The sequence below is a fragment of the Pinus tabuliformis genome, chromosome 8, assembly GCF_031772625.1.
Source record: "Pinus tabuliformis cultivar Carrire ecotype Pingquan chromosome 8, CPIR1, whole genome shotgun sequence".
Classification (NCBI taxonomy): Eukaryota; Viridiplantae; Streptophyta; class Pinopsida; order Pinales; family Pinaceae; genus Pinus; species Pinus tabuliformis.
The window spans coordinates 350564132-350585592 of NC_142294.1; the positions used below are offsets into that span (position 1 = coordinate 350564132).

Below are 21461 nucleotides of genomic sequence, written 5' to 3' on the forward strand. Positions count from 1 at the left end.
GGGTTGTTGGGAAACTAAGGGACTGCTCATGAAATGTGTGGAGTTTTCTGGGTGAGCAGTCGGCCGGTTGACTGGAAAAACTACGCAATTTTTTGAGGGAGACAAGGATAGACACTGGGTGTCTTTCTGGCCTGTCTGCGCAATTTCCTTAGTCAGCAGAACGGGTAAGGTCTGCAGCTTTTGCGCAATTTTTGAGGGGAGTGAGTCCTGGGGTCACTGCCCGGTCAAACTCTCCGGTTGACCAGCAGGAGGGTTGGTTGATTAGCTTGCGGGCAGTGCAGATTGAAATGGCTTGTTGGACACTTCTGCGCTGTTCTGGGTGACAGTCGGTCAAGTCGATTCTGGGGTGGAGGTCTAGCTGTTAGAGGGTGATCCAGTCGTCAGAACTTTAGCAAAATGAATAAGTGTGTGAGCGAGTGAATTTGTGCATATGCGACCTTGCGAACACACACTCAACATAACTTGACAACGAGACGCCTCAAACTATCAAGACAATGTATATTTAACATGATTGACTGACAATGAGAGCGGCAAATGCTACGCTTGTGATAGATCGTTGAACGACTGCGACGACGCTTGCGCGACAGTGCATACAACTTCGTGTGTGAGTGCGATGAATGTTTACATAGCGAAACATGGCTGCAAATGTGACATTGTGACCAACATGCAAGGAGATGTCCGTTGAACGATCAAGCAAGGAGGGTGCAAAGACTCGACACGACCTCATGGGGTGAGCTCGAGTGCTTGCAAACATCAAGTAAAAATCCAAGGGAGGCTTCGAAATTGGATGTAGGCCAAAATTTTGGAGGGTGTTGTAGTCGCTACAACACTTGGAGACGCACTAGTTTAACTCCAGCTTCTCTGTTTTGGTTCATTGACAACAGAGGATCTTGGTCTCTTAGGGAGTACTGAATTGATGTGCGGGTTACTTTGGCTTCCCCACTTACCCCATGGAAAGACGTGGTTCACCTTTCGCCAACTCAGTCAAACACAACAAAAAGTTTCAGCTTGATCACAGTGTTTCGAAATCGGGAAAGGTAGTTTGGCTCGCGAGTGTTATGCAACCAACTCACAAAATAGAATAAAAGATAGATCAATGACTTCAAAATCAGCCTCTTCGAGGGGGCAACCTTCTTTAAATTACATAAATGAACAATTCTTGGATGATTCAAATGACACAACCTCCTATCTATATATAGGAGTCTAAGTGGTCACAATATAATCAGAGTCAACATAACAATATTAATGTAAGGGCACCACAATAACAATAGTGGGCTTCTATGGGGCACAACACTAACAATAAGGGGGCTACAGTAATAACAATGAGGAAATAGTGAGCTTCTGTGGGGCACAACAATAACAATAAGTGGGCAACACTAATAACAATGACGGAATACACTAGTATTATAGGGACCTAGCATGTCAAAAAAAACTATCTTTGAGCCATCATGTGTCTTTGATTCGTCGAAGTACATGGTCCACAATTCATCTGTACGCGGACCATTCAACGCGCCTGCACTACTACTACTGTTATCGCTACTGCTACTGCTACTAATGTTACAATGTACTGTACATGTTTCATTTCCATCAGTTGGGCAAGGAAGGAGACCCAATTGCCTGGTGGGGTTGGAGCTGGCCATGCGGGATAACACCCCAACGTTGTTTCCAAGAGGCAGTTGCCGAACATGAGCTTTGCGAAGGCCAACAATTCGTTTTCGCCATTGATGGGAGTGACATTGTGCCTCATGAATCTCTCGGATAACACTCGAATTTGTGAGTTTTTGCCCTTGTACGAAGGGCACATGTGGGACCAATCTGTAGCAAAGTATCCGTTCATCTTGTTGGACCAGTCTCTACTGAGGAGTAAGCCATACACTTTCGGTATATCAACAACAACAATGTTTATGCACTGGTGAACTTGGCTGTCATGAGATAGTCGAATGATTACATCTTGAAGCTCACCAGTGGCTGGTACGGTTGTTCGATCGAGTTGGATGATCTGTGCGAATGTCTTGCTCCATTGTGCATTGATCTTTTTGGCAATGGAGAGTGGCATGACATTGGCTGCCGTGCTAGAATCAACCAAACAATTGTGAACATTACAGTTGAAGATTTCAAATGAAAGCAGGAATGGAGGGCAAACAAAGTTTGCTTCTTTCATCCGGAGTGTGTTTAGTGTAGTTGAAAGTGATCCAAGAAGTGTGCTTCCTACCTTTTCTGGTAGACGTTGCGCTGTCCGCTGGTGTCTACCCCAGTGCACGCAGCAAGATGTCCCCCCGACTCTGGATCTTAGCGAACTTGAACAAACTGATGTTTACGCGAGTTTTCTTCATGTCTTCCATAATGTTGTAATCCAGAGGGGGTAGACTCACCGAGATGTCCGGGGTAAGACTGGTGTTCGTGTTGTTCGATGGAGTGTTCTGCAGTTTGCTGCTCATGGACGTACTCTTGTCCGCCGCTGTCTTCCTGGGCTTGCTTTGTGTTTTCTGCTTTTGGACGGCTGGTGGATCAACCTTCCTCAACAGTTCAAGCTTTTGTTTCACTTCCCCAAGTGTAGGGGGAGCCCCCTTACTTTTGAGATTGTAACGATCATTTTGCTTTTGGGGCTGCTTCTCGGTGTTTGTCTTCTGCGCTACTTGCGAGCACTGATACATGTTCACCACATGCCCAGAGCTTGATGCCTCATCAGGCGCAACATCTTCGTCATTGTCTATATCTCCCGGCTGTCCTTGCGCACTGCTCGCTACGTCAAGTGCACGGTTGCATACTGAGCCTGCAACTTGCTTCCAGTTCGAACAAGACCCTTCCGAGTGATCATCTTCATGAAATGAACAAAATTCGTTGTTCATGCATTGTTCGAGCTGGAACACTGAGCTCTATGCAGTTTTAGTCGGGAAGCAATTGCTGCTTGATGACATGCTTCCTTGTCTCTGTTTGGGCGGTTAACTACTCGCAGATATGTCAACTGTTCGTTGTTTGAGCTTGGACACTTCTGTTGTTATGTTTTTGACAAGACAAGTAAGGGTTTCAATATCACTTGTTTCCTTGTCCCTACCCTTGCTCGCCGCAACCCGGGGTTTCCTGCTCGCATCTTGGGAGTCCTTTGTTGGTTCGTCATCCTTGATGACTCTGATAGCGCGCAAGTCCTTTTCAACAGCGATTTGCCTCTTCGCAGTTTTCTAATAGTGTTGGTTTCGCAGCTCGTTTGACGAATTGCACAATGTTGGTCGGTAGTGCGGATGTGTAGTAGTCGACAGTGATGGAGTCATGAGGTTTCGTGTCCGCTGCAAACTTATTCAATATGCGCAGAAACCTCTGATTGAAATCTTTTACCTTTTCTTTCCCCTCCATCTTCAAGCTTCCCAATTCTTTGAGTAACATGGCTGGGGTCTTGTCATCAACAAACTTTTCCAGAAACATACGTTTGAACATACCCCAGTTATGTATGGAGTTGACAGGAAGGCTGTGATACCATGCTGCTGCGCAACCATCCAAGGTACATGGGAATAGTCTACATGCAATGTCATCGTACCGTACCTCAAGGGTCTGCAACTATAGGTAGAAGTTGTCCAAGTGATATTCTGCCTTCACTGTGCTGTTAAGGTCAAACTTTGTGATCATTCTCTCTGACCGCTTCGGCATCTTGTGCAAAGCACCCGGGAGAGCCAATGGTCCCTGAGTCAACCATTCCAAATTTTGGTCAGCCATGTCTTCTTGCTCTTCGTCCTCCTCCTCTTCTTCAGAATTTGACGGTTCCGACTCTGAGTCTGTTGGTTTGTCTCCGCCTCTGCCTCCTCCGTTGCCTTCCCCTCCACCTCCTGTACCGGAGTCTGAGCCCAAGATCACGAGGGTGTCTCATTCTCCCTGTTGGAAGACCGGAGGTTCCTCTCCGTTCTCAACAGCTTCTGCTAGACCTTCAAGTGTGGCAAGAACTGGTTCTTCCACCGATGATACAACAACCCCTATGGGAGTGGTTTTTGGCTTTCTTGATGCGTATGGAAGATGCTGTATTCATGGGATTAGTTTGATTGCTTTCACGCACTGACGGGGGATGGGATGGACGAAGCGAAGGCGCTGATACGAAATTTCTTGTTCAGTCTTTTGGGAAGTGAGGAGTAACCAACTTCAGAGTCATGCGTAAGTAAGAGGGAGTGTGAGAGGACATTCAGCCATAAACAATTGGCGACCCTCCTTCTACCGCTAGAAATGTTGACGGCGCTGGCCCGCCAACATTCATGGGATCTCCCCGACATGAAGTCCCAACTAGACCTCACACCGTTTTGTGTAGGAGTCCCATATGATATGATGGCCTGGTTGCCATTATCTTAAATGTTTTCCTTAGCTCTTACTTGCCAACACATGAGAGTGGTTTGCTTTGTATTCGAGGTTCACGTGCCTGGTGATTGCTAGTGTTACTTGTGTCAAGGTTCTTTCACCGCAGAGGGATAGGGTGGAGGTGAGTCTCTAGTCGAAATGGGGGAAATCCCAACTTTGTCAGCGACACACAACACAACAGGACATGCATAGCTTCGGCAGGAGCACTCCACACGAATGCGACAGTTTCAACAAACAAGAGGAGATAGCATGTACAACACCCAGTGGGGAAGTCTGCGCGAGTGTGACCGTCGTTATAACAAGTTGATGGGAAAGGTTCTGTCTGATGTCCGGTGAAACAACCCACGCGGGCAGGACAACGTTATACAACACATTTTCATCAATATATATGTATTAGAGCAACCAAAATAGTTCAATTGTTTAACACAGGTTAAAGCAACATGCATTACAAGTGTTCAAGATTAGTTTTACAAACAGTTACAATAGATGTGTGAAAACGTGCTGGCTTGTTATCGGGAGTTTGAATTAAGTGAAAGTTCCAAGACACATCGATACACCATACATCACTAACCCCATGAAAGGGGCGTTGGAGCCACTGCTCGCTCCTCAAAGAAAAGACTACAGACTCTCAAGGCTATGTGGGAGGAGCCAAGGTGAAAAGTCCTTTGCATGTACAAATGAGGGGGTATTTATAGCCAAGGGTAAAATTGGCCCTTGTGACTGTTCGACTTCCCTCATGACTATTTGACTTATTTGACGACTCAGATTTACATGACTCTTCGTATGACATGTGGGTCTCTTGGACTTCCACATTACATTACATTGATTTACACAGTATGGCCCACAGTAGTGATGTGGCCGACATGACTCATGACACGACTCAACACGATAGTGCTGGTATGTTCATGTTGTTGTTGGTGTCCATGTCGAGTTGCAGTGCTGCTGAGTGATGGATGTGCTCTTGGTGTATCACAGCTTCACCTCTGCATGGCAAGGTGTGCGGAGTCTTCGATGGTCTTGGTGTTCACTTGATGTTGCATGTGCACGTTGCTCGCTTGCTTGTACTTTAGCATGCTTCACATGTTTGTCCTTTCGCAAAAAATTCCCCTCGCATGCATCGTTCGTTCGCGAACATATCTCCTTGCATGTGCGCTCCTTGTTCATCCCGTCCGTCGTCGCGTCATGCCTTATTCATGTACTTGTATCTGCAATCACTCATGACGAGACGACATCAAATCCATAAACCTCCTAGTGTAGCATGATGCATTGTCGTTCATTTCGGATGCAGGTGACCGGGAGAGAGGACAAGGCTATGAAACTGTGCAAGGCAGGTTTCAAGTTGGGATGCGGGCTCCGGGCAGGTGACCGGGAGAGAGGACAAGGCTATGAAACTGTGCAAGGCAGGTTTCAAGCTGGGATGTGGGCTCCGGGCACTGTTGGTGAAAATTGCACAGAAGTCACTAGGAGACTGAGATGGGCATTCCAGATCAACAGTGACTGTCTGCGGGATTTGGCTCGGTTGGAGGGCAGATCTACGCAATTTCTGGAGATAAGCAGTGCAGGGAGCAGAGGAGCTTGGCGACAAAAACTGTGCAATTCCTCAAGGGCGCTGGCAGCGAGAGGCTTACTGGGAAAAATGCGCATTTTTCCTGGGGAGTTGGCAGTGGGCTGCAGGAGTGCTGGTGACAAAAACTGCACAATTGTTGGGAGGCTGACCTGCTGAACACCTCTGCGCAATTTTTGAGTTGAGCGGGTCGCTGGGCAGCTGAGGGACTGCTCATGAAATTTGTGCAGTTTTTTGGGTGAGCAACCGGACAACGGACTGGAAAAACTGCGCAATTTTTTGAGGGAGACAAGGATGGACACTGGTGTCTGTCTGGCTTGTCTGCGCAATTTCCTCAGTCAACAGAGTGGGCTAGGTCTGCAGCTTTTGCACAATTTTTGAGGGGAGTGAGTCTCGAGGTCACTACCCGGTCAAACTCTCTGGTTGACCAGCAAGAGGGTTGGTTGATTAGCTTGCGGGCAATGCAGATTGAAATGGCTTGTTGGACACTTCTGCGTTGTTTTGGGTGACAGTCGGTCAAGTCGATTCTGGGGTGGAGGTTTGGCTGTTAGAGGGTGATCCGGTCGTCAGAACTTTAGCAAAATGACTAAGTGTGTGAGCGAGTGAATTTGTGCATACGCGACCTTGCGAACACACACTCAACATAACTTGACGACAAGACACCTCAAACCATCAAGACAACATATACTCAACATGACTGACCGATGGTGTGAGCGACAAGCGTGACGCTTGTGATAGATCATTGAACGATTGCGACAGATGTTTACATAGCGAATACAACTTTTACACACGAAGTGGGACCTTGTGCATGACCAGAACATGGCTGCAAGCGTGACATTGTGACCAACATGCAAGGAGATGTCTGCTGAATGATCAAGCAAGGAGGGTGCAAAGACTTGACACGAGTTCATGGGGTGAGCTTGAGTGCTTGCAAACATCAAGTAAAAATCCAAGGGAGGCTCCGAAATTGCATGCAGACCAAAATTTTGGAGGGTGTTGTAGCCGCTACAACAGAACGTTGACTTGATTGTAGCACTATGACAAAGTCTTGGAGGGTCTTTGACTCTATTTTGACTCAAATAAAATTTTCTTTACAATATGTAACATGCCCAAAAGGCTCTTCCATACATGATAATGACTCAATTGACTTGTAGACGCAATGAAAAGCCCTAGAAGCACTCAATGGGTGCTTGACCTATAAAACAAATAACCTTGAACATGAAATCCATGCCTCATGAAAGACAATAATAATTGCTATTTCTCTTTACATCAAATACATAAAATCATGATTACATATGTCATTATGAAGACCAAACCTAGTTACATATTTCAACACACCTTCTTAACTAGGGAGGTATTCATAATCCTTACAAGGTACTTGGACATTCTTAAATTGATGAATGCTCATAAGAAGAGTCGGATTGGTAAGCCATCTCATAAGCTAATTCCTTAGCTTATGCCAGAGCATCTCCTTATACCAACCAACATTTTCACATAGCAAGGCCTTGACTAACAACTTTGTCTCTCGACAAGATTAGAGCACAATGCTGGTGAGACCAATGATTGACAGACACCATCATCGTCTCTCAAGGCACAAGGTACGTCCTTTGAGGACAATTCCTATCCTGGAATAGCACATCCTCAAGGAATTTCCTCTTCGACTACTCTTGCCTATTGGATGCCCTACCACATCCTCAAAGAGTATCGGAACCAATCTCATATGCTTACCTAATCCTCCATTCTTTCTTCATATGAAGACAAGAATGATGTGTCTATTTCTCCCTCTTAACTAGGGAATATATACTTATTCCTATAAAGGAATATACCCAATCTCCCTCTTAACCAAGCACTTTCCCAAGCTCCTTTTCAACTAGGGACTTGATTCCAAGCTCCCTGTTAATTAGGGACTTGTTTCCAACAACTCTTTGCTCTTTGGTGGAGATCATGGTACTATCAGCTACTTGTAGGGCTCCTCCTTTCGATGTCATAAACTTTAATTTCTTCATCATGGACCCTTCATGTTCTAGATTTTTTTTCATAGGGCATCAACAATCCATCACTTTCCTTCAATGAACCATAGGGCTGAACTACTAGTCAGGTCATCCTTCATCGAAAAGTGATCTTCTAGTTCACATCTGGCTTTTCTTCATATAGCTACCTCTTCCAAGTCATGTTACTTTCAGGATCTTCCATCCATTCTCATGGGTACTAGTTGTAGGTAACATCTACAACTCTCTTTCAGTAGCGGTGTATCAACCCAACTAGATGTTGTTTAAAAATTCAAAATGAACATCAAATCAAAGTTCCCTTTTATGATGACTTTTCATCATGACATTTGCTTGCTTGCAACATCAACATCCTACACATTCATAAACACATCTCCAAGACATTCAATGTCAAGGTCTCCTTCCTTTACAGACTTTATCAGAGTCTTCATACCTTCTCCATGGAGATGTCCTAGCCAATTCTTTTAGCCATCGAATGTTGATCACTTATCTTATGTTATGTGACTATAGTTGCATCTTTCATGAACTTTTCTTCCTTTCTTCACATATTGTTCCCCGAGAACTTCTATACATACTTCCTTCATCTTGTCAACCACCTCATATTCCTTCCATGTGAGGTCATATTATGATGACATGACTTAATGTATCAAACATATACATACCTCTTTTGTCCTTTTGGTCATCTACACTTCCTTTGGCAACTTCCTTTCCTTGCTTGAAAGTGTTTCAACCATGCTGCACTCCTTTGTCATCATACCATCATTGTTCTTAACAATGGCTTCCACACAAAGTGAAATTATCAGCGAGACACTTGCTTCTTCCAAGTAGAGGTGAACCTTCTAATGAAGATTCCAACGGAGGATCTTGATTATCCTCATCCTGCAAATGCTCCTTCCTAATGATGATGATGTATGAAGAATTCTTTCTGTCTTCTATCATGTTAGATGACTTTCTTCCAACCATATATACTACTATTTTGGTTGACCTTTACATGCTTTCAATGAGGTTATCTTGAGCTACTTCCTTTCTATCATGATGATTGCTACAACCATGCAAACTTCTACTTCATCTATCCTTTCAAGCTTATATAATAATGTCATGAGCTCTTTCTTCGAACGTATGCTACTATGCTTCTAATATGATGCCATCTTCTAATATGATGCATCCTATCATGCTTACAATGCTTCCTATTATGATAGCTATTTTTTTACAAAAATGACAAGAACTAAGTGAAGGAGATTATTTCAGTCATAGTAGAGATATTTCACTTCCTCCTTTGATTTCTTCTTCTCAGGACCTTCCACTTCGTCGGTGACATGGGCTTCATTCCTTTCTTTCCTTTTCTTGTTGTCCTTCTTGAGTTTCAGACAATCTCTCTTGAAATGCCCATATTTCTGACAATCATAGCATTGGATCTTTGACATATCCATCTTCTTTTTCCGAGGACCAAATTTCCCAAACTTCTCCTAGCTAGCAAATGCTTGAACTTGTTCATTTGATCCTACTTCGTTTTTTGCTTTTAACCTAGTTTCTTTAATCTTACACAATGACCAAAGTTCATTGAATGGGGTGGCTTCCTTCTTTTCATTGATGCTTGATACGAAGTTGCCCCATTCATCAGGTAGTGCATTGAGCACTACGATGGTCATCTCTTTGTCAGACATTATTTCCCCCAACTCTTGCAGTTGGTCTCGTATTTGTGATACCTTCATAAGATATGCAACTATCCCTTCTTCCTTTGATACTTTCATCTTATATAGCTCGATTCTCAAATATATCGCTTCTCCTGCAGTCTAAGTCACATGACACGAGGACACGAGACACGGAGGACACGTAAATACGAGTATTCAATACGAAACGCAGTGACCTGGAAACAGGACACGGGGGACATGTTTTATATATATATATATACTGAAATATGGTTTTTTATCCATATTAAATTGCAGGTTGTAGCTTATCTAATCAAATTAAAATATTATTACTTCTCAAAGTTCATAGTTCACTTTAAAAAAATAAATAGAATCAAAATTTACTATTTAGAAATTAGAATGTGATATGCTTGGTTTTGATTCTTGAATATTCAATGTTCATTGTTCATGTACAACTTACAAGCACATAAGAAAATAACTTAAGTCTAATCCATTTGATTTCCTCTGCCCTTCTTGCGAGAAAATGCCACAACTTTCCCTTTCCCTCTAAATGTAGATGCTGGTGCTGGTGGAGTTGGCAGTGGAGTTTGCTATGCTCTAGAAGCTGAAGAACTAGAAGTAGGAGGTATAGGAGGTAGACCACGTCCTCTACTAGTGGCAGGGGTAGCCCGGGCAAGTGGTGTCACCTGGAAACATTACAATCTCCCAATCCTGAAATCCTGAAAAACTGATAAGTCTGCTGCATTTTGAATGAAATCTAAAATTCTACTTTCTCCAGATGAAATCCAATGAGGCCGAAACCACTCTCAAACATCCTGAGTCATTTCATGGTAATGTTAAAAATTTAAGTAAAAGGATGAAAATGAAGATCAAGGAGAATGTCACTTTTACTTTAAGAATTTAACATTACCATGAATAACATATCAATACTAGGGCCTAGACTTGATCATTAAGCTGCCCCACTCAAAAATTATTTGTTTCTTTCAAAAAAAAATTGCAGCTTATGCAGACAACATTTTCTATCAATGGAATACGCGTTTTCCAGATGCAGGACACGACGAAAACCGGCGAATACGTTTTACATTTTACAGGACACGATGAAAAACGTTTTCGACACGTTTTAGGGCCGTTTTCGTGTCCGACACGTAAAATACGGGACACGGGACCTTGGAGGACGTGTCCTGTGACTTAGCCTGCAGTGCTTACGAAGAATAATTTTACTAGCTTGTCATAGATGTCTTTTGACTTCTCTAATTTTGCTACATATAGGATGAGAGAGAGTCCTTGATTGATTCTATAAGGATTCTTTGAGCCCTTATCTCCCCCTTCATATACTTCGCTAGAGCTTGAGCTTCTTATTTTGGTGGTTCAATGATTCAACCCTTAACATGGCCAATGACTTCATTTTCTGAGGATAAAATCTGTCCTCTTCTTCCATGCAAGGAAATTTGATGACCCAACCAATTTATTGCTCTCCTTGTAGACTGAAGCCATTTTGATAGTAGATTCAGTGATAGATATAAGGATACTTGTCAAGTGAAGATGCCCTTTTGATAGTGATATCTTCAACTTGATGCCTTCTTTGATTTTGATGATAGTTGATGATGATAACTTCCTTGAAGATGACAATACTTCTTTCTTCTAGAGATGTCTTTCTTCAAATATGCGTGAGATGTGATAATTGCTTCAATGAGAGGGAGATCACCTTGATGTCTTTGATGATGATGGCAACGCTTCTTCTTGCTTCCTTAGAATGTGGAGACTTCAAGATGCTTCTAATGTGTAGTCCTTTTTGAAACTGAAGTCTTTGAGGTCTTCTTTTCTTTGAGTTGTGGTGATCCTTGTGATGTGATGAATGGGTCCTCCTTGATGTTCCTTAGATTGCTTGGCCCTTATGAATCTCTTCTTGATGGTTTGATGTCTTCTTTGATTTCTTGACTTTTCTTGATATTCCTTTTAATGGTCCTTCTACAAGTTGCTTTCCTTGCCTTGTCACCTTAGGTCTAATGCCATGTTGAGAAATCTAGGGCTGCTAGATTAGATGATTTCTCTTATCTTTGATAACTGCTTGTGATGTATTTTACTTAACTTGATTAGTTTCTTCATTAGTTAGTGTTCTTATCATCAAACAACTACCAAAACAATAAAGAACAATGAGACAAGATGACACAAGATGTAGGCTATTATCTAGGGCCAAAACCTCTCTTCTTGAGAGGAAAACCCACAATAACTCTTCTCTTCTTATACAACTTCAAATGATGAATTCCAAGACCTATGACCCTTGACCAAGACTCCTCCAAGACCTAGTCAAACCTTTCCTCTTCTTTCCAAGTCAAACTAAGTCAACCTTGCCTTGATTTTGCTGCAATTTCTTCTTCGACCTCAACTTCAGACCTGCAATCTTAAACTACAATTTTGACCTGCATTTTTCAGCTCCTGCTCCAGAAACCCTAGGTGGCACATGTGAGAGGATTATGGAGATTTTCTTCTCTTTTCTCCCTCGCTTGGATAGTAGCTTCTTCTCCACCAACTCAACTTGCAAAATGGTTCCTTTTTCACTTGTTCTTGGCCTTCTATTGTGACTGCAATAACTCAGTCTCTACTGCAACATATAGCACCCGGACTTCTTTGCACATGTGAAGATTTTCGGCCCAAAAAAGTTTTCACAAATTCAGATTCTTCCTTTTTGAAGTCCTTTCTTCTTTCGCTAACCTTTTAGGTCACTTCTCCTTGCTTTAATCGAGGTTTTTGATGCTTGGATAAATGCCCTTTTAATGAGGCTGAGTGCTCCTATATGTAGGCTTCCTTGAGTGCTCTAATAGGCTGACTTGCTCCTTTTGAAGGCTGACTTGATTGTAGCACTATGACAAGGTCTTGGAGGGTCTTTGACTCAAATAAAATTTTCTTTACAATATGTGACATTCCCAAAAGGGTCTTCCATACATGACAATGACTCAATTGACTTGTAGACTCTATGACAAGCCCTAGAAGCACTCAATGGGTGCTTGACCTATAAAACAAATAACCTTGAGCATGAAACCCATGCCTCAAGAAAGACAATAATAATTTTTATTTACCTTTACATCAAAAACATAAAATCATGATTACATATGTCATTATGAAGACCAAACCTAGTTACATATTTTAACACGCTAAACCAGATTGACATAGTCCAAAAGTCTGTTGTGCTGAGTAGAAACAATCAGAGAGGCTTGGCTACATACTAGTTTGGAGTGGCTACATAGAGTTTAGCTCCATGTATCTGGTCCAAATGGTTCCGTATCTTGTTGAAGTAGAGCTCAATATAGTCTGAGAAAGCACTAAACTCAGAAGCCAATATCAAGATCTGCTAATTTTGATTCTATCTTCTACATCATTCCATGATGAAATGAAAATTTATTTCCTGTCAATCCTTTTCTTCTGTTTGACACTACTTATTTTGACCCCAAAACTCTAGTTTACAAAATTTTAGGGTCTAAATTTTCAATAGTTTTTCTCTAAGCCATCTCCACCTGCAGGTTGCACAGCTCCTCATATCTGCTAGCAGTAATAACAGTGTCTCATTTGATGCTCCATCAGCAGGTTCCAGCTCTTCTGCTCCCTGTCTGCATTGCCTTGTTTTAGCTGCCTTCTGACATTCACATTCAGGTCTGATCCATGTGTCTCATACATGTTTTGCATGAGACTTTTATTGGTTGAATACCTGATGAAATAATATTTACAATTTATCTTTGAAATATCTTGAAATAACACCCATAAATCCATACCAACACCATGATTTGAATTATAAGTATCTTCTACCATCTAGCAAAACCTGAAAACTATGAATCGTATCTACAGTGCCAAGTTTGAATTGTACCTTTGCAGCATCTAGCACATCTTTGCAATCAGGAAGAATGTCAACAGACCATGCAGGTAAATGATGAGAGTTTGCGTTGAACTTCACAATTGCTTCAGACTTGGTGTTAATATTAGCAAAAAATGTTAAACATGTTGCAGATCCCGCAGTGTAAACATGTGCCTGCAAACCAAATGTTTGAAACCATATAACCCTCAGGATTTCATTTTGTCTCTATATCTTACTAGTATAATCTGAATGTACTCAGTGCATTACTAGTAATAGCATGCACCCGAGGCAGATTACAGTGTCTTTGTAATCAATATGAAAATAGATATGTCTTCAAATCTAGATTGCTACTAAAGTTACAAGCTGATATTCTATGGTCACAGATCTAAACTATTAAGAAATTAAATTTGGTTACTGTAATGCTTTAATCATGTTTTCTGGTTATGCAAATTCACTGAAATAAATGAAAATTTAATTGCAGACCAACTACACACTATCTTATCAAGATATTGTTAGGCAATAGTCACCTGTTTTCATTGTTTGCAAAAGGTTCCAAATGTGCTATTAACATGCAGAGAAACTCCACTTATTGACTTGGCTAAATGTTGTCAATAGTGAGTAGGCCCCTTAGTGTCCCCATCAGAAGAATATTATTTTTTAAGACAATTAGGTTAAACAGATAACCACTTGTAGATCTTCCACAGTCTCGATCTTTGGTCTTGTTTGCATTAACAAAACCATGTATGTCCAATACTCTATTTGCTTTAGGTCTTCCTTGGTAGCAAATTCCATAATCTGTAGTGCCATGCAAATACTTGAAAACCCTTTTTATGATTAGCCAATGCTTCTTACCTAGTTTTGACATCCAATATTTAGAGTATATGGTTAATGTTGTCATCCCTCCCTATGGACAACTTTCTCCATATAGTTTATGTGGTGGGTTCCTATCTCAATCATTTTATGTTTCTTTTGATATTTCATTTCCAATTAGTTTATTTTTGTGGCCCTCTAATATTTTTCATTCATCTAAAACCATGCTTATTCACTTGTACTTTTCAATTTTTTGAATTTCTTGGCTTTCCGACATTGCAATTATGCGTTTCAGTGCCTTTTTTGGCCTGAGATATAGAATATGACCTATAGGTGGATTTTGATTGAAATCAGTGTCCACCTATTGAAAGATAGATTGACACTATATGCAATTTCACCTAATAAGGGCTGTGAGACAATCATGTTAGTTCTATGGATGCCAATTTTCTTCAAGAAAATTTGTAAAGTTTGCATTTTGGTTTTGTCACTAAAAGTAGCATTTTTAAATTCCAAATTAGCAGGGATATCTATATAATAGGCTCAGGCATGCCATTCTTTGGTCTAAATATAACGAGAATTTAATTTCATGGATGTGAGATTGTGTATTTTCTTGTGCAAATGATGTATATCAATGCTCTGTCTCAAGAGCTATGTAGAGACTTGGTCAAATATGATCAACTATATCAACTTTGACAAAGTCTAAATTAGTGTTGATTTTTGTAGCTCGGGTAGGTACTTTTGCACACGCCTTGTATCTAGGTGTGCAAAAGTTGCCAACATTCTCCTTAGAACACTTTCTCAAGTGTGAGCGAGTTGCTAATGTAACTTAGCCTAAGTCTAACTTAGGAAAAATCACATATTAGTATGTTGGCTTATGGAGCTAAAAGAAACTTAGGAAAATTAGTATTTTGGTTCTTCATCTTGTCCTGACGATGAACCACACTTGATGGTTTGAAACGTGTCGACTAAAAGTCTCCTATGTGATTTTTACTGAAAGATCACTCAACATTCAAAATTAAAGTGATTTACTTTAGTAAGTTTTAATCTAAGTTGCACGAAACGGGGAAACGGGTACGAGTTTCCGAAACGGGCACAGGTACGAAACGTGACCCCCCAAATTTTGGAAACGGGGAAACACAATATATATATATATATATATATATATATATTAGGACATTTAAGAAATATGTGCAATCATAAAGCATATATGATGCATTCTAATTTATTACATTATGATTAAATTGTCAATGCATAAACTATAATTCTCTAAATTTACATCATATTTACTCATGAATGATCACATAATGAAAATAACAATATCCAAAATCAGCCACGAGAAATTTCTAATTTCTTGTCTTGTGCTTGATTAGGAGTCTCCTCCTACATAGTCGAACGACCTTACTTCTCTTGATTAAATACAAGTTCCATACCCTAGTATCCTATGTGCTCTTGATTATTGGGAGTCTCCCTGCATAGAGGGCTTGGTTCTCTTGATTAAATACAAGTTCCATACCCTAGTACATGACAAAATCTAATGGAAACATTGCAATCCCCCCAATCCTGAAATCCTGAAAAACAGATAAGTTTGCTGGATTTTGAGTGAGATCTAAAATTCTACTTTCTCCATATGAAATCCAATGAGGGCGAAACCACTCTCAAACATCCTGAGTCATTTCATGGTAATGTTAAAAATTTAAGTAAAAGTGACATTCTCCTTTATTTTTCATTTTCAGTGACATTCTCCTTTATTTTTCATTTTCAGTGACATTCTCCTTTATTTTTCATTTTCATAGAATGTCACTGAAAATGAAAAATAAAGGAGAATGTCATTTTTACTTTAGGAATTTTACATTACCATGAACTGCATATCAACACTAGGGCCATAGGCTTGAACATTAGGCTGCCCCACTCAAAAAATCCTCTTTTTTATAACTTGAGAGGCATCTAGAAGATATTTTAGTCGCCCAATAAAAAATTAGAAGCGAAAAAATAAAAAAAAATACAAGAAAAAGTCAATTTAGAAGAGGAAACTCCGTCGTACAACTTGGAAACGCGTTTCCGGCCGTACTGGCCACGTTTCCTCCTTGAGAAACGGGCCAGTACGGCCAGAAACGCGTTTCCAGGCTGTACGGTACGAGTTTCCTCGTTTGCGGTTCATTTCCGTCCGGAAACGAACCCTTCTCCAACATTCCCTGCAACTTAGGTTTTAATCTTAGCCATTGATTTCAAGTGATGCGAGATCTATTCTTGACTGTTAATCACTTTGAAATTAGGGTTAGGGTTAGTGATTTAGTTCAATGTAAACTTATAAAAGCAAGGCCGAGGAGAGGAGAAAGACTCAACAACAACACAAGTTTGAGAGCGACATCTCAATGAGTGGTGTGTTGGGTCCGAGGGAGTGTAGAGAGGTTGGAGATCTAGATCTGTAGGAAAGATCGAGCACCAACCCAGGGAAGATCTAGTGGATCGGATCTAGGTTATTGTATTGTGTATTTTCTTAGTTGGGCAATTATCCCAGGATGAAAACCACAAAAGTTTGGGTTTTGTTTTAATGAAAAACTTGTTGGGCATAAATTTGTTTTGTGTCATAGAGATTGAGATCTTTATATTTTGCTTAACCTGAATTTGTGTTAGAAACCTAGTTGTGTATTGATTTAGTAGATCATTTTCTGCTAAGAATTAAGTATCAGGTGCTAGGTTCGTATGCTAGGTTCGCAGGAAAATTAACAATTAACTCAATGGATTGATGACCATTCACTAACAATGAGGAATTGCTTTTCATCCAACATCAAGGTGATTGAATTTTACCATAAATTTGATCCTTGATAAGATTACATGATGGATTTGGACTTGATACTCAACCATGGTATCCAAAGTTCATTCCTGGTAAGGTTAGATGATGGATCTGTACTTTGGTACCCAATGATGGTGTCTCCTTGGTAGGGTGGTAAGGTTAGATGATGGATTTGTACTTTGATACTCAACGATGGTGTCTCCTTGGTAGGGTTAGATGATGGATCTGTGCTTGATACTCAACAATGGTGTCTCCTTGGTAGGGTTAGATGATGGATCTGTGCTTTGATACTCAACGATGGTGTCTCCTTGGCAGGGTTAGATGATGGATCTGTGCTTGATACTCAACAATGGTGTCTCCTTGGTAGGGTTAGATGATGGATCTGTGCTTGATACTCAACAATGGTGTCACTTCCATTGGGTGCTATCCATGTGGCTCCCTTCTAGAATAAAGTTGTCATGTTAGATGCATGATCTTACACAATTGCATGGATTGTAAAATACACATGTTGCTGCACCTATATATATATATCTTCTTGAGACCATAAATTTTCAATACAAATTTTGATTTTAGATTCTCTTCGGGAAATTAATTTCCCTAATTAACGGCCTAATTGGTTAAACAACTTTGAGTTATCTTGCCTCTTGAAATCTTGGCCTTCAAGGCAACGAACTTAGTCTTTTCCAACCAATGAATATAACTAGCTTTCTTGAATTCTTGGCCTTTGGACCAATATAAATAGTGCTTTTAAGCCCCTCCCCGGGCTTTAACAACTTCGGCTTTCTTATCCCATTTAGAATTGGATTTTAACACTATCTATTTGGAGTTTAAAAAGCATCACTACACTGGAGGAACTTGAAACAAAGATGATGGTTTGAAATTAGGTGAATTTTGAAAGCTGATTATTCAACAATAATTCTCTTCATCATAGTTCCTAAAAGCTGGGGACAGATGTCTCGTTTCTTAGTGGTTTTCCATTTCAAATTCCTTTTAGTTGCTTTTAGAACAGGTTTTGATATTCATGGCCAACGTGTCTCCATGTTGACTTTATATTCAAAGATTATGGTGTTTTTTTATTATATAGTTGATGTTTTTAACTTGGATAATGTTGGGCATGGTTCTTCTGGTTTAAAAAACATTAGAACATAAAAATTTAATAATAAAAGAACAAAATCTAAATCTAAGAAACTACCAATTAATTTAGATGAAGAGACATGATTTAAAACACTTCAACCTCTAATAATCATCATAGGAGGGTTCATGTTCCTTTATCATGCATAAAGAAATCTTAAACGCTAAGCCACAACTCAAATATATATATATATATATATATATATTCAATGCTAAGCTCTAAATTTCAATAGTAGGTTGAGCCTAGGTCGTGGCCAGCCCACATGTTAAATGGAATAATGATCTACCCAAAAGCAGGATGCTATCAGCAAGATTGTGCGAGATGTGGTCAAGCTTGGATGCCCCTTAAAACAATGGAACCTCTACAATTGACTCACACCCTCAATCCCTCTTCATCAGATTTGAACTCGAAACTTGACTCCGGCCCTCAATCCCTCTCCATCAGAGTTGAACTTGAGACTTGATAGAGAGTAAACCCAATCCAACTGATTTACACCTCTCTCTCTATATATATACAACAATGCTCATAATGTAAGTCTTAATAATATTAAATAAATTCTATTAAGATAAATCTAAGATGGATTTAAAAAAACTCTGCAATCCAACTGATTTACACCTCTCTCTATATATATACAACAATGCTCTTAATGTAAGTCTTAATAATATTAAATAAATTCTATTAAGATAAATCTAAGATGGATTTAAAAAAACTCTACATAAACTATTTAGATTTATTTTATCCTTTTCCAATGTTTTTTTGGTTATTAATGATGGAATTTTGTTATTAATGATAGAATCGATATTGTTTGAACATTTTAAATTATTTTTTCTTAGATGTACACTAAGATTGATTACCAATACTATACACACAAATTTATGTTTGATTTCATAATTCTTATGTGCTATACTTATGTTTGATTTATTTTGGCCTTCTCCAATGTTTTATTTTTTGTTATTAATGATAGAATCGATATTGTTTGAACATTTTAAATTATTTTTTCTTAGATGTACACTAAGATTGATTACCAATACCATACACACAAATTATGTTTGATTTCATAATTCTTATGTGCTATACTCGTAATTGCTTCAATAGTTGGTGTATTGTTATACATAGTTTTGAATGATTCTAATGCAATCATTGCTTTCAGAAAATAACCATGTGCTTTCTAGTGTACTTCCCTTTTAATCGATGGGGAGGTTCCCCCACTCCTAAGAAATGAGTTAATCCTTTACAATGTGCTTGAGAATAATTGAGGGGCATGATCATATAGCATGCTTATGTTTTACGTGGTGTCAATAGTCAACATGCTCTTAGCCCCAACGTCTTAGAGTTGAAGATGAACCAAAGGGCCATATGTATTGATCCCATTACTTAATGGGGACCAAACCCCATACATACCAAGTAGTCTACCTCCTGCCCATTTATTGCAATTTTCTATCAATGTTTTGTCTAGCTTGTTTTCCATACAATGGACAATAATATTTGCCAATAAACATCTTAAATGACGGATTACATTAGCTAAATTAACATTATATCCCTGAGTTTCCATGTTTTGTGTAAAAACTATTTTTTTCCTTGATTGCAATTTAATTCTTTGAGTCATTTAAATTATCCAAGGGGTCTTTTGGCCTTCAATGTTGCATTCTATTTCTTCCTTGTGGCTGTTGAGGTTGATTGTGGTCAAAATTTTCAACAACCTTAGCATGATACTTACTTTTAAAAGGGCCTACTCAAGGAGCATCTGGAACTATTTGCATAGATAATTTATATCTCTCCAAGGATTTGATGGTAGTTGATGCAGAAACTAGTTTATATAAAACAAAGAAAACAATTGATATGAACGCTAGTTTAGTTAATTCAATCTATCATTTATGATGCTTATTGCACATGTTATTGTGCATTCTCTGAAAAAGGGGTTAAACAAAACATTGATAGAAAATTGTAATAAATGGGCAAAGTAGGTAGACCACTAGTTTGTGTGGGAGTTGGTTCCTATTACATCACGGGGTTGATTTTTGTGGACCCTTGAATCCCTCATCATTCAAGGATCTTGAGGTCAAGAGTATGGTGACTATTGACGACATATAAACCATAGCCATGCCATGGGAACATGGTACTTGCTTATTCTCAAGCGAATTAGAAGAGGACCGAGTCATCCCTTAGGTGTGGGGAACCTTGTCGTTGATGAAGTGGAAACAACAAAAAGGAGAAAGGGAGAGAAGGATGTAAAGGAAAAAGAGACCATCAATGTAATTTTCATATCCATGAAAACCAAGCCTATGCAGGATCAGGTATAATTTTCTTAAGTAATTGTCTCACCTTACATATAAGCAACGTGATTGTGCAATAGAAAATTTATATGTTGTTAGCTTAGCATGGAGATGATAAAATATTGATCTTTCTGATTTTGTTTATTCTCTAGATACCAAAGGAAATCATGTAGTACATGATCAAATAGTAGTTGTCACCGATGAAGGCAATGACACAGGTCAAGTAGAAGATGTCGAGGACCAAGGCAAATGTGGTAAGTCTAGTTGAAGTTGTGGAAGTAGGCAACAGATTACAGTTTCAAGCTGATGCTGGTGAATGCAGCGATGGAGTTAATGATGAAGTTGAAGCTCTTGACAGAAAGAAGAACGTCCCAAAGCATGAACAAGTTTTGAGTCAGCCTGACAAGGTCTTTGAAATTGAATATAAGGGGGACAATAATTGCTAGCTTGACCTACCACAGTCAAGTTTTTATGTTGTAAATGTATTTGAAATTGACCATGAGAGGGACAATAATTGTTAGCTTGAACTAACAGTCAAGTTTTTATGTTGTAAATGTGTGTAGGGTATATTGCTGTAAATATAATTTTTCCTTCAAACTGGTTAGTTTGCATGCTGCCCACTTTGAAGTAAATGTGTGTAGGGTATATTGCTGTAAATATATTTTTTTCCTTCAAACTGGTTAGTTTGCATGCTGCCCACTTTGAAGTTCCATTGCCAAGTGATCATTTGATAAAATGGAATGGTTGGTTTGTATGTGGTCTACTTCTAAATGATCATCGTATCCTGTCCACCATGAACATTGCTGAAATCATTGTACCATCTTACATACCAAATAATACATTATCTCAAATCAATATATCAATGTCAATGTCAAGTGATTTCAATAATGATATTCTCCATTGCTCAGTTTTAATAAATATAATTTTTTATAATTTTATCATTATAATTATGATTATAATTTTCGAGTACCAAACCCATTTACAGTGTATCATTACAATACATTTTATATACTTTAATAACAACCTTAGAAGATATTTTGGATTAATAACA

At 39.4% G+C, this 21461-nt stretch overlaps 1 protein-coding gene across 6 annotated transcripts in view; it reads left to right on the forward strand.

The window, feature by feature from the left end:
• The window catches only part of LOC149235583 (uncharacterized), a 101398-nt gene extending 80496 nt beyond the window's left edge, over positions 1-20902 (forward strand). For all 6 annotated transcript variants that reach the window (XM_089372152.1, XM_089372153.1, XM_089372148.1 and 3 more), the window contains 2 exons: positions 19288-20431; positions 20563-20902. Coding sequence is in view for 4 of the 6 variants with exons in the window: in XM_089372148.1 (XP_089228274.1) it covers positions 19288-19359 (72 nt within the window). In the remaining 2 variants the exon portion in view is untranslated. The remainder of the gene's footprint in view (positions 1-19287; positions 20432-20562) is intronic.
• The last annotated feature ends 559 nt before the right edge of the window (positions 20903-21461 follow it).